Genomic DNA, 13,380 nt, shown 5'->3' with positions numbered 1-13,380 from the left:
TGACTACTGAAATCCGTTGGCTGTGGTTAAAGTACAAACTCTGCAGAGTCAAATCCTTCCGAGTCATCGTATCCATGGTCAAGGACCGTGACCAGTGTATCCATATCTATGTCAAATCCTCGTGGTATTTTTCCCCGGTGAACAAGCTTGAGTGGTAAATTGGTTGAACGTTATTCCTGTGGATGGACTAACCCTGTTGTTTATTTCATACCAGATTATGCCCTTGAAATGATTTAAGTTCTTGAGCTACTGAGATATCAAGTTATGAAATATAAGCCCTTTATGTGATGTCGCTCAGACGTCCGACTGTGGCACTCTTGTTATTTACTTTTGATATAAGCCCTTTATGTGATGTCGCTCAGACGTCCGACTGTGGCACTCTTGTTATTTACTTTTGATATAAGCCCTTTATGTGATGTCACTCAGACGTCCGACTGTGGCACTCTTGTTATTTACTTTTGATATAAGCCCTTTATGTGATGTCGCTCAGACGTCCGACTGTGGCACGCACTGTCATTTATATTCTATTATAAGCCCTTTATGTGGTGTCGCCTTGACGCCCGACTGCAGCATTGTTATTCTTTTTGTATCCCTTCGAGGAGTCATTCAAACACTCGATTGGCTCTCAGTATTACTTTGGGATTTCGGGAGGACTACCGCCCGACTTCTCTTTTATTTCCCATGCATTATTATCTCAATGTCTGAGTGCGCTTGTTAATCTGTTCATATGCATCAGGTTTACATTTGTTATATCTTATGTCCGAACTGTCTTGCGAGTACTTTCATAGTACTCACCTGGCTTGTTGATTTGGCCAGATGTTGGCGAAGAGTTTGATAGTGAGTCCGACGCCTAGAGGAGTCCCAGTCAGTCCCGTGCGATCCTGGATATTGGTCACTTGTATTATATACGCTTCCGCCACCCACAATAAGTATCCTCGAGCCTCACTCCGGCGCTCGAAGAGTTGTTAGATTCAGGAGTCATGTCACCCCCTTCGCTGTGATTTTTCCACCACCGCTTTTATCGTGAGTTAGTAGTTATGCCACCCTATCCGCCTTTATGTATTATTGGCGTGTTTGTAATAAATTGTTGAGCAGTCTCCGCTCAACCTTGTATTATATTCAGTACTCCTGGTATTTTCTTCTGTGATCAAGATTTTGTCTACCAGTAAGAAGGATTCTTCTTTACTGGTCCGTAAAAGGGATCGATTTCTCAATAAATATTTTTATTGGAAAACCGGTCGTGACACCTTGGTTATAAACCTTGGTCATATATATTTTTGGGTATCATGACCCGCCCGGTGGTAAACCGCCAGGGCGCTTTAAGCTTCTTATCTGCAGGAACAGCTTGAATAAATAGCTATGGATTATGAATATCATATCTTAAGCATCGCGGAATAACACACATCAGTTGCAGATAAATATGCACGAAGGCATAACAAACCAAGTGTTTTAACTAGCCTATTACAAGGCGTTTTCAGTGCCCAAAGGAGTAGTTGTCTCAATAAGCATTACAGCAAAAGAAAAACTAAAGTGGCCCCCGGATTATGATTGCTTATCAGCTTGACCTGACGGCTGCGGATCATCTTGCACCGGTTCATCTTCTTCGTCCCTACCCAGCGGCTGGAAGTCAACAGTTGTCCAGTCGATCCCAGTTAAAGCTTGGAACACAGCTTCATCGCTTATAAGGGTGGACGGTTCAATATCAGGGGCATAAGTGTGCTTACGGATTGGAGGGATCAGGTTTTGAGCCTTAGGAGCTAGTGCAGCAACCCGCTTGTTATTGGTGTCATAACTCGCCTGGTAATGTGAAAGATCAACCTCTTCAGCAAGTTGACAAGCCAGTGGACGTACTTCCCATTTTATGGCGCGGAGATCTTCAGTGCAAAATTCTGATCCATCTTCTTTTAAGCTTGGGTAGCCTTTAGCCACGCCCGTCGGATCAAGATCAGGCACCCATGCTTTTGCCCGGGTTAGTGCGGCCAGAGCGCCAGCCCTTGCAGCAGACCTCTTCAGCTCTTCTACCCGGGAAGGTAGCATAGATAGCCTGTCTAAGGTTTCTTTGATTAACGTCGGGGGCGGCTTATTGTGAGAAGCGGTGCAGATAATTCGTTGTGCGCCGGTATATAGTTGCTCTATCAGCGTGTAGGCAGCCTTCAGCTTCTTCTGAACATCAGAGCCCAGATGACTAATGCGAGTTCCTGCATCATTGCAAACATCAGTAAACCGGCAACGTATGGGAAGATATGTTGAAAGTATAAAGCAAGGATGCTTACCGAACACAGCAGCAGTCATGGCATGTATCTGCCGCTTTACACAAGTCAGCTCGTCTACCACCAGTTTGAGAGCTGCTTCTGCGTCTTCAGCTCTTTTCCGTAAAGCGGATTTCTCTGTGTTCCAATCCGCCCGCTCCTTGGCGAAGCTCTCCTTTAGCTTTTCCATAGCGGCTAAGGCGCTTGTCAGCTCATCTTTTGCTTTGGAAGTTTCGGCCTGTTGGGACTTGATGTTCTCTTGCAGATCAGCGGTTTGGCTTTCCTTCTTGCTCAGTTCAGCCTATAAAGAGACATATACATAATGAGTTGAGAGTACATATTTGAAGTACCAAGCACATAACAAGTTATGCCCTTAGTACTTGGGGGCTAATGCATATTTGCTCTTACTCAGAAATTTTTACAAGTCCCAAGCACAATACAAGTATTAAGCTTGGCACTTGGGGGCTAATGTGTATTTGCTCATAAAATGCTGATATGGGAATTCTTCTACAAAGTCCCGGTTTATCTTTATAAAGTTAAACCGGCCCTTGGGGGCTACATCAGTGAAGTTAAGATGCATTGTTGCAAACATGAAATTGTTACTAAGTCCCGGTTTAACTTGGTATCTTAAACCGTCACTTGGGGGCTACTGGAGTTGATGAGCTGCAAGTGAATATAAGAGAGAAACACTTATGAAAGTTACCTCATATCGCTCCTTCATCAAGTTTACCAAACTAGCTTCATAGTCACGGCTGGTATACAGACGGTTCAAGAAGCCAGAGTGAATGTCTTGAGCGTTGAGATGGGCGTAGCTTGATAAATCGGCATTCCATTTGCCTTTGCCGATAGCAGAGAGGTCATCCTTGGCAGTATGCTTTGACAAAGCAACAGGATTGCCAGGAGTGGTGTGGCCAGTGCCAGTAATCATAATGTCATCATCTTGGTCATCACCAGCCTTCTCTGGAGTTGGCGGTTTGTCAGTATTTTTGACCGGACTTGCCGGTTTAGTGCCAGCTCGGACAGGGCTGGTTGGCTGGTCAGCATGGCTGGTGGTGTCAACTTCTGCCTGCTCAGGAACAAAGTCATGATCTTGAAGCGGTGGGTCATTCAGCATGGCATCAACGTTGGTTTCTTCAGGATCTGGAGTTTTCTCCGGTTCAACAGCCACATCTTCATCAACCAGTTTATTCAACCGGGCTTTCTTGCTGGGTCTGGGCTTGGTGCTGAGAAAAATAAACATGAGGGTCAGTACAGTATATCAAAATAGCAACATCAAGGATAAACAATAAGTGCATAGCTCACCCAGGAACTGTTTTGAGGGGTGGAAGCTGTGTGGCTGATGACTCGCCAGAAGATGAGTGGGAAGTACCCTGATAATTTGAATCAGACGGGTTAAGAGGTTGGCGGAAACAACCAGCTTTGGGGTATGAAGTATCAATGGGATAAGTGACCTCTGATCGGTGTTTCCGAACCGGACTGTTCGGTAAACCGGCGGAGGTAACTACCTAGCCGCTGTGCCGGGTTGTACGGCGAGCCTCGTGCTGCTGCGTCTTCAAAAGAAAGTTTGGGTCCAAGTAAGCAAGAGGGTGAGAAAATTTTACTTTCCGGTTTGCTTGACGGATTTTTGATGTTGGCAGTGGATCTGAATCGGAGGAAAGAATGGTTACCTCTACGTCCTCAGCATGACTGCCTTCAGTGTCGTCCTGATAATAATCATTGTCAATGAGATGTATGAAAAATGAACCAAGAGAGTCAAGTTCTACCTCTGGTTCCGGATTACCCACATCGTCATCAGCTGGTAGATCGGAGGATGCAGTGGTCCTTTTCTTGGCAGACTTTTTAACAACCTTGGTCTTTGGACGAACTGGCTTGACCGGTTTGTCTTGCGGCTTCGCCGATTTGTCTTGAGATGGTTTCTTGTTCCAAAACGGATCATCACCCTGTCAGAAAATAGTCACACTTTCAGAGAATATTTGGACAGACGCAACTACAGATAAGAATATTATATGATTCTTACAACTGGTGGTTTGTTGAAGGTGCAGAAAGGGAGTAGTCTGGTTTGGGCACAGACAGCCTCCGGTTCGTTCAGTATCTTTTATACAGCCTCAGTGACTTCTGCATCTGTAAGCTGAATGTCAATGTGCCGCTGAACGTCCTTCAAACTCCCCGTATACTCACACATCAAACCGGGGCGCCGGCTTAAGGGAAGAACACTCCATCTTATCCAGCAACGAGCAAGATCAACTCCTGTAAAACCGTTCGCCATGAAGGCTCTAAGCTTTGATAATTGGGGAGCATAGTTGGCCCTTTCTCTTGCCATCAACCTTTGAGGAAAAGGATGTGTGTTGCTAAGGCGTTCAGGGCGGTAACCCGGCAGGGGGTTTTCATCAGATGGAGATGTATCCATTCTGTAAAACCAAGTTTGGTTCCACTCTTTGGGGTGACTGTGGAGTTTGGGATGAGGGAAGGTGACTTCCTTCCTTTTCTGAACCGTCATTCCGCCCAATTCCGTATTGGGTCCATCTGAAAACTCTGTGCGACGGTTTAAGTGAAAGAAATCCCTAAACAGTTCGATTGAAGGTTCCTCTTGCAGATAAACCTCACAAAAGACTTGGAAGTGGCAGATGTTGGTTACAGAGTTGGGACCGATGTCTTGAGGGCGCAGTTGAAAACTAGCCAGTACATCCCGGAATTTTTTTGAACCGGGAGGGCTAAAACCTGGTCCGAGATGATTAGCGAACACGACTACCTCTCCATCGTTGAGTGTAGGAGAATTTTTCGGGCCAGGGACCCTCCAGTGGATAACATCTTTCTTGGCCAAAACGCCTGTTTTAACAAGGTTGTTTAACTGCTCCTCGGTTACTCGAGAGGGAAGCCAATTGCATTCATAGACTTGCTTGGCCATGAGAAGGGAAATCTGAAACATGATTATTGCCGGTTTAAGATTTACAGTGGACAACTATACAATGATATGAGGATACAAGCATATTGATACACCGGATTGGGTTATCCGTAAATCGGAGTCTGATGATGGAAACAGTATAATACATTGGCGGTTCAACAGGGGACTAATGATATCTACTGGGTCATCATTTTGTATATGAGGTTAAACCGCCAAATCTGGTGTTAAAGATGTATAAGCGAAGGGAAAAACAGGTTTCACATCTTGCTATGGTAATTTCAAATCTACCGCGTGTTGGAAAAACAAAATATATTCTGACCTAATTTCCAGCGTACTAAAAGTTCACCAAGTTGAGATGAGTTGGATATCAAACAGGTGCTAAAACTATTACCGCGCGAGATCTATGTGGTTTTTGGATCTAATCCATGGATATAAATAAGGAAAAGGAAAGGCGGCGACGAACACTGATGAACGACAAAAACCCTAAGTACAGATCTATGGTAAGAGAAAGGGGAGACTTACGGAGGCTGTTGAGCAGCGACGGCGTGCGGAGGAGCTCAGGTACGTTCAGGTTGATGCAGCGGCCAAGGTTGGTGCAGCAGTCGAAGGTTGACGGCGGCGGCCAAGGTCGAAGGTTCGGGCGTCGCGAGGATGACGATGAAGCGAAGAGGCACGAGGGGGAAAATGGGAACCCCCTGGCCCTATTTATAAGGGAGATAAACGACAAGCGCGAAAATCGAGGAGCCGAATTTTTGGATATGAGGCGGAGTTGTCGCCTCGATTGTCGGAGGCTCATTAATGAAGGTGGGTTATACACAGTTTTAAATAGCAGGTGACGTCACGGCGGTTTACCATTATCCTAGAAGATGATGTCACGGCGGTTTACAAGATTATGTGAAGATGTTGAAGAAGAAATTTTCGTAAGTATTGAGAATTGACATGAACCAGTTCAAATCAATCTGGGGCCTAATGTTGGGGATATTACCATTGGGCGTAAACCGGCCAGGAGAGTCCGGGTTAACCCTATAAGTAGTTCATCTGTATCTGAAGCCCATGAAGACAGACGGTGACACTTTATGGAGGCCCATGGCCCAAAGCCGGTTTAAGGCCATAGACATAAACCGGCATTGATATGTAAACTTGTATTGTAAGGTAGAAGTAGCAGAGACCGAGCCGGACACAACTATGAGCCGGCCTCGGGATTCTGTAAACCGACGGGCGTCAACCCATGTATATAAGGGGACGACCCGGCGGCGGTTCAAGGACAACGGACAACAACTCGAGACTCACGCAAAGCGTATTCGCTTCCTGGTCATCGAAACCCCATCAATTCTATCACAACTAGACGTAGGCTTTTACCTTCATCGTAAGGGGCCAAACTAGTATAAAACTCTCTTGCGTCCCTTGTCCGCTTTAACCCCTTTAAGCTAACCCGTAGCGATAGCTTCACGACTAAGTGCTTTCACTCGGACATCTGCCGTGACAAAACCACGACAACAGAAGAATCACCACGCCGGAGCAGAACGCCTTGCTTGAAAATCATCAGCGCCGGCGTGGATAGGTCGGCGACGAGGGCGGAGTCGCCTCGCGAGTCGCCTCGTGCGTCGTCATCCTCCTTCCTCTGTCTATCATCTAGTGCTTTTCCTAAAGCTGGTCAAAGCCAGTGACTCGTTTTTCTCCGACAAGTGCAACCCCATGTGTCAATCGGTGAGTGATGGCACGAAAGGAAGTACGTGAGAAAGCAGGCGTTGATGGGTGCGATGCTCCATCAGGACTCTTTGCATATCTTTGAGCTCGGGAGAGCCGCAAAGTTTGTGTTCATCTCTGCAAGAGCAGATCGAAACCCAATTTGGCTAGTACGGTGCCTACCTGCACTATCGATCTCCGAAGTGTAAAATACTGCTGTTCTTTGAATCGGTTATGACTAATGATCCCCCGTGTCTTTCGCTTGAAGACACAGCCGGTCACACCTAAATCATCCAAATTAAAGCGGGCTGCAGGTGTTTGACACTTCATAAGAGAGAACGTCTTCTTACGGTATGGTCTTGCCAGCTGCTGAGTCCGGCCGTGAGGAATCGACCTTTCCCCCTAGCTCTCACCCCTTTTCTTACGTAAGAAGGCAGAAGCGTGCATGCATGGCAATTGACGATTCTTGCTGCGGCGTCCGCTCTTGATAGAAATAAGTGCAAAGTGACAGACGCCTGGCAGGCTGGTGAGTTAAATGCACCGAACCATTATATTTGTGTCATAATTAACCAAAGACCACCGTTTTACGATTCGTAACATTTCACACCAAACCAAAATTCTGGCAGTGGCAACAACACTGAGCCATTTTTTGAGCACGTTTTTCACGTGGCTGATCCCTCACGGTCCGACAGCAGTGGGGACGCGCCGTTAACGGCCGTTGACTCATCTGTCCGAAGCGACAAGGCCGACCGAGCACAAGCACTCCCTCAGTAACTCCCCTTCCCCCCCCCCCCCCCCTCTCTCTCTCTCACGGGCATGACGGTGGTGGACTCTGTCAAAGGCGGCTCCGAGTCCATCGGCGAGGGCGTGGTGGACATAGCATGAAGCGTGACTGACCGGCGTGGCAGGTGGAACCCGCGGCGAGGAGGAAAATTGTTGCGGCAGCAGCATATTCCTTTCATCGTCGCCACTGCCGTCGGCGACAGATGCCGCCCGCGTCCTCATGGTGGTGGTTGAGCCCATAGGTGTGCTGCCTGCCTCTTTCTATTAGCAAATTTCGTCGCTGGAATTTTAGGGTTTCAGATTTGGAAACTAGGGTTTGTTGATTCAGGGTTCAACATGTTTTTGAATTAACTGAATGTTCCTGTCCTGTTTGACTGGATTTTAGGGTTCCAGATTTTGGACTCTGAATTAACTGAACGTTCCTGTCATGTTTGACTGAATTTTAGGGTTCTAGATTTAGGACTCGAAATTAACTGAATGTTCATATGTCCTGTTTGGCTGAATTTAAGACACTGGATTAACTAAAAGTTCCTGTTCTGATTTACTGAATTTTAGGGTTCTGAAATAGAGTTTCAGTCTATCTAACTGGGTGCCTTCAAATGGTGTATTATTGTAGGGTTAATTACTTTACTGATTGATAAATGCAGCTTGCATTTGAATTATCCTTGTGCACTAAATGTAACTCACACGAAATGCTACAACCGAAATTTGCAGGGTGTTGTGCAGTGGGTACATGTGTTAAATTTGGGTTGTGTGATGCAGTGAACAAATTGACCACAAAAGAAGTGAGTCAGTGTACATGGTTTTAAGTGATTTGACTGATGTGAAATGCTAGCAGCAGTGAACAAATTGACCACAAAAGAAGTGAGTCAGTGTACATGGTTTTAAGTGATTTGACTGATGTGAAATGCTAGCAGGAGTGCTCAATTTAATGTTCAAACTAGTTTCAAAGTTGTGTTGATTAAAGACATCAATTGTACCTAACTAGGAGACAACTTGCGACATTCTGACTTGCAGTGTTCAAACTTTCTTCAATCAAACTATGAAACACTACAAAATAGAAGAATTATATGTTCCATAACATTTTATCTTTGCATTGACACCTAAAGCACACCTAGAGTTCCATAGTAAGCTGGCTAAAGAAAGTCAAGACCTATTCTTTGCATTGATACCTAGATCACATATCTTATCTTCAGTTAACACTACTAACATTCAGTTGTCCAACCGTCATCAGCCGAAACTAGAGCTGTAGGTTGGCCAACCATCATCAGCCGAAACTAGAGCTGTAGTATCGAGACGCACAACCACATTGTTTGCTTCAGAGGACAACACCACCGAGACAAACCTGATAACGAAAAAGCCAAACCTGGAGAATCAGGTACGGGGACACACCATCTTCAAGCACACCTCTTAATGATACGAAGAAACACCACCAAAACTAGTGTAGCAGCCGCGAAGAGATCTTTATCGTTGCTAGTGCAAGGTGTTCCAGAGCCAGACCAAGTCTTAGGTGGTTCATCCCATTCGTGCCAGAGCCAACGCAAGCGCAGGGCGGTTGCAAATTTTTGAAGGTTGAGCACTCCCAGTCCACCATAAATCTTGGGCTTGCAGACGAGATCCCAATTAACCTTACATTTCCGCCGGTCACCTTATCACAGCCCGCCCAAAAGTAGGCACGTCGCAGGCTATCGATCTTCTTCATCACTTCAACCGGAAGATCTAGAGGCTTGAGGTGGTAAATGGCAATGGCAGTGAGCACAACCTTGACCAAAATAATGCGCCCCGGCGTAGCCACATGCATCGCCGACCAAGGCGGAAGCTTGCCTGCCACCTTGTCCTCCAAATACTGAAAGTGGATGCGCTTTAGTCTTGTGACCGACAACGGAAGACCAAGATATCGCATGGGGAAAGTACTGTGGACTGCCAGGAAGGCCTGTAGAATGTTGTCAAGGTCGATGTTGTCAAGGTCGATGTTGCCACATCTCAAGATGATATGGCATCTCAGTCTCTCGGAGGTGCTCATGGGGTAGGGTGTGCATGCGTGTTCATATGAATGAGTGTATGTGTGTATAAATGAGCGTCTGTGTCCGTACTGTGTTAGAAAAAGTATTGAGAAAAGATTAGAAGATTAACGCGCTTTATATTCTCAGACGAGGAAGTACCTTACATAGATATTGCTCAGGATGCAAACAGAAAAAGGAAAAAAAGATGAGACTCAAAACATGCGAGTACCCTAATAAGACGTCGATATTAAAGTGAACCACACTCTTTTCTTAAAGGTAAACCACACTCTTTTAGTAGCACGTACTACTTTTACACACGTAGTATCCCCAAGTTTTAGACGTTCTTCACTGGATGAGGTTGGTAATAGCCGTACAGACAACCGCTATCTGCACCGAGTAGGAGCTGTGCCGCGTGACCGGCGACGGGACACCGGCCTGGGCAAAGGCGTCGTCGCACTGGTGCGCCAGAGACGCGGCTTCCCCGGCCTTCTCCTTCCCGGCGGCGTAGTCGCGGTTGTTGATGTCGTCCTGCGCTTCGGCGAAGGCGAACCCCATGCTGTCGTACAGCTCCTGGCACCGCGCCAGCGCCGCCTGCGTCCTGGCGTCCGCGCCGTCCTTGGCCAGCAGCTCCTTGATGTCGTAGACCGCGTTGTCGGCGTCGACGACGCCCGTGAGGGCTGCCACCTTGGCCAGGCCCCAGGTGTCCGCGCTGGGGCTGTCGTGGTGCTTGCCCAGCTCCGCCACGCAGAAGTCGTAGTCCACGCGCCCGTCGCTGCCGGCCGCCGCCTTGCACGTCGTCACCACCGTTGCGTCGGCGACCCCGCTCGCCAGCGCGAGGACGGCGGCGAGCGCTGCGGCCGCGAGAAGACGAGCCGTAGATGGCTTCATGCTGTTTGTTGCTTTTGTTTCCGAATGAAGCGACTAATTAAGTTCGTAGAGTCTTCTTGTCTGCTCGGACGGAATTGATATGAGCTAGGAATAGGACTGACGGACTGAATCTTGTTGCATTTATAGGCGCGGCTAGCTGGACCCAGGCCTATTTGGACTTGCTGCGGTAGAAAAAGGGTCCTGCTAAGGTTGGGCTGCAAAAAGCTAAAACCATTTGCCCCAGCTTTGATCATTGAGGCCAACTAATTAACCAGCGCTCCTTCTGGAGCCTTGAAACAATCAGCGTCACTTGGCGCGCTCCCAGCCGCCCGCCACGTGTCGCACTCTGGACACTCCCTCCGACCTTTTTTTCCGCACGCGTTTCTTTTTAAACGGTTTTTTTCGGGTTTTTTTGACGTTTCGGTTTTTCACCGGTCTTCCTGAACTTTTGGGCCAAAAAAAATTTCACGAAAAAACGCGTTTTCCCCTTTCGCGGGAGTCATGGTTTTGTTTCCACGACAGCCACGGTGCTTTCGCGAGAGTCACGGCCGTGCAGAAAAAAAACACGTTTCCTGTTTTTTTCTCTCCGCGAAAGGCACGGTTTTGCAAAGAGACACGGTTGTGCTTTCGCGAGAGTCATGGCCGTGCCTCTCGGAAACGAAAAAAACATGTTTTCTTTTTTCCTTCTGCGAGAGGCACGGTTTTGCTTCCGCGAGAGGCACAGTTGTGCTTTCACGAGAGGCACGGCCGTGCCTCTCGGAAACAGAAAACACACGTTTTTTCTTTTTTCTTTTCTTTCACGAGAGGCACGGTTTTGCTTCTGCGAGAGGCATGGTTGTGCTTTTGCGAACGAAAAAAGCGTTTTCTCTTCTTTTTTCCTTCCGTGAGCGGCACAGTTTTGTTTCCACGAGAGGCACGGTTGTGGTTTCGCGAGAGGCACGGGCATGCCTCTTTCAGAAAGGGAAAAAACCCATGCTCCCGTTCAGTTTTTTCGTTTGGTTTTTTTCGTGAAAAAAAGTTCATCAAAACCTATCAACATTGGATCTAGTTTTGAAGATCTCGGCGCGAGGAATCCAACGGTGAAAACGGTTCGAGATTTGGACGCACGGTTAAAGAGATAACACGTTTTGAATAAACGAATCTACGAAAAAAGGAAAAACTCCCAGGTTGCGACAAGTGGCACACATGCAACGCGTCACTTGCCGCAACCTGGGGAGGTGGGAGTGATCTTTGCGACGAGTACTCTTTAACTAGTGATTTTGTTGATCATTGTGACGCAAGGTAGAAATGCTAAATGCTATCGGGCACCTTCAGCGCCGTTTTCTTAGGTTTTCACAAACGGGCGCACACATCCACTCTGCGATGGGCCGGCCCATTATTTTTTTATGTTTCTAAACTGCAAAAAACGCGCGTGCAAAACCGGTGCAAGTTGTGATTCAAACGCGCGACGCACGAGACGAGAGGAAGACGGATAACCACCAGGACACCTCGCCTGTTGTGATTACATAAATATTTTTTCTTCTTTTGTCCTTTCATCTGTTTATTTTCTTTTGACTTTCTTCTTTGTCGCTTTTTTATTTTCTTTTTTCAAATTTGTGAACATTTTTCAATATTGATGAACTTTTTCTCAAATTTGTTAACTTCTTTTTCAAAACCGATGATTTTTTAATTGCTGAACTTTTTCTTAAAATCCATGAACTTATCCAAATTTGTGAACTTTCTCTCAAAATCGTGAACTTTTTCAAGTTTGTCAACTTTTTTCAAATTTGATGAACATTTTCCAAATTTTTGAACTACTTTTCAAAATCAAGAATTACCTTTCAAAATCAATGAACTTTTTTTAAATTTTTTTTTTAAATAATGAACATTTTTCAAATTTTTTATATTTTTCAAATCGATGAACTTTTTTTCCAGAATTGATGAACATCAAATTTGTGAACTTTCTCAAAACTGATGAATTTTTTAAAAAATCGATAGTTTTTTTGGAAATCAATGAACATTTTTAAAACGATGATTTTTTCAGTTTGTATGAACCTTTTTAAATATCTGTACTTTCTTCAAGTTCACTTTTTATTTATTACGAATTCTTTTTTCACTTTATCTTAAAAAATAAGCATAATAGATTGGGTATATATCCTTCATGTTAACGTGTATTAAAACAAGGGTCAAATAGCATTTTGGTCCTCAAAATGGATAGTGAGATGAGTTGGTGCATTGGTTGTTGTCTCAGCTACACTGATTGCCATTTGGTGATACAATCATGGTTCTCCGTGAATTCCATTTGTTTTTAGCAGTATAGGCGGATTAACCTTTCTCTCCTCCCTGCGTTTGCTGGGCCGGCCCGCTATGTGTGGTAAACTACTCACTCATCATCAAATGGACAACGAGGATGATGAAGAACCCCTTCGTGATCAATTCCCCCTCCGGCAGAGTGCCAGAAACGATCCCTAGATGGGATCTCGCGACAACAAAGGTTTGCGGCATGGAAAAAGTATTTCATGGACTCCCCTATAGGTTTTCTGATTTTTGGGAATTTATAGAGGCGGAGTTAGGGTTATTTGTAGGAGTTTCTGTATTTGTAGGATTTTTTGGCGTCGGTCTCAAGTCAGGAGGTGCTGATGTCTACTACGCAACCTTTCTTCTTGTAGACTCGTGTTGGACCTCCAAACGCAGAGTTTTGTAGGACAGTAGCAATTTTTCCTCAAGTGGATGATCTAATGTTTATCAATCTGTGGGAGTCTTAGGATGAAGATGGTCTCTCTCAAACAACCCTGCAACCAAATACAAGAAATCTCTTGTGTCCCCAACACACCCAATACAATGGCAAATTGTATAGGTGCACTAGTTCGGCGAAGATATGGTGATACAAGTGTAGTATGGATAGTAGATA

At 45.8% G+C, this 13,380-nt stretch overlaps 1 protein-coding gene across 1 annotated transcript; it reads right to left on the bottom strand.

Annotated features, from left to right (window-relative positions):
- Window positions 1-9,740: 9,740 nt before the first annotated feature.
- LOC109750562 (pectinesterase inhibitor 8) lies at window positions 9,741-10,635 on the bottom strand. Its single transcript, XM_020309526.4, has one exon. It carries the CDS (start codon window positions 10,509-10,511, stop codon window positions 9,969-9,971), a length of 543 nt encoding a protein of 180 aa, XP_020165115.1. The 5' UTR covers window positions 10,512-10,635; the 3' UTR covers window positions 9,741-9,968.
- Between the last annotated feature and the right edge of the window lie 2,745 nt (window positions 10,636-13,380).

The sequence above is a fragment of the Aegilops tauschii genome, chromosome 6, assembly GCF_002575655.3.
Source record: "Aegilops tauschii subsp. strangulata cultivar AL8/78 chromosome 6, Aet v6.0, whole genome shotgun sequence".
NCBI lineage: Eukaryota > Viridiplantae > Streptophyta > Magnoliopsida > Poales > Poaceae > Aegilops > Aegilops tauschii.
The sequence above is the reverse complement of the archived record's forward strand: the minus strand, read 5'-3'. Positions and strand labels throughout refer to the sequence as shown.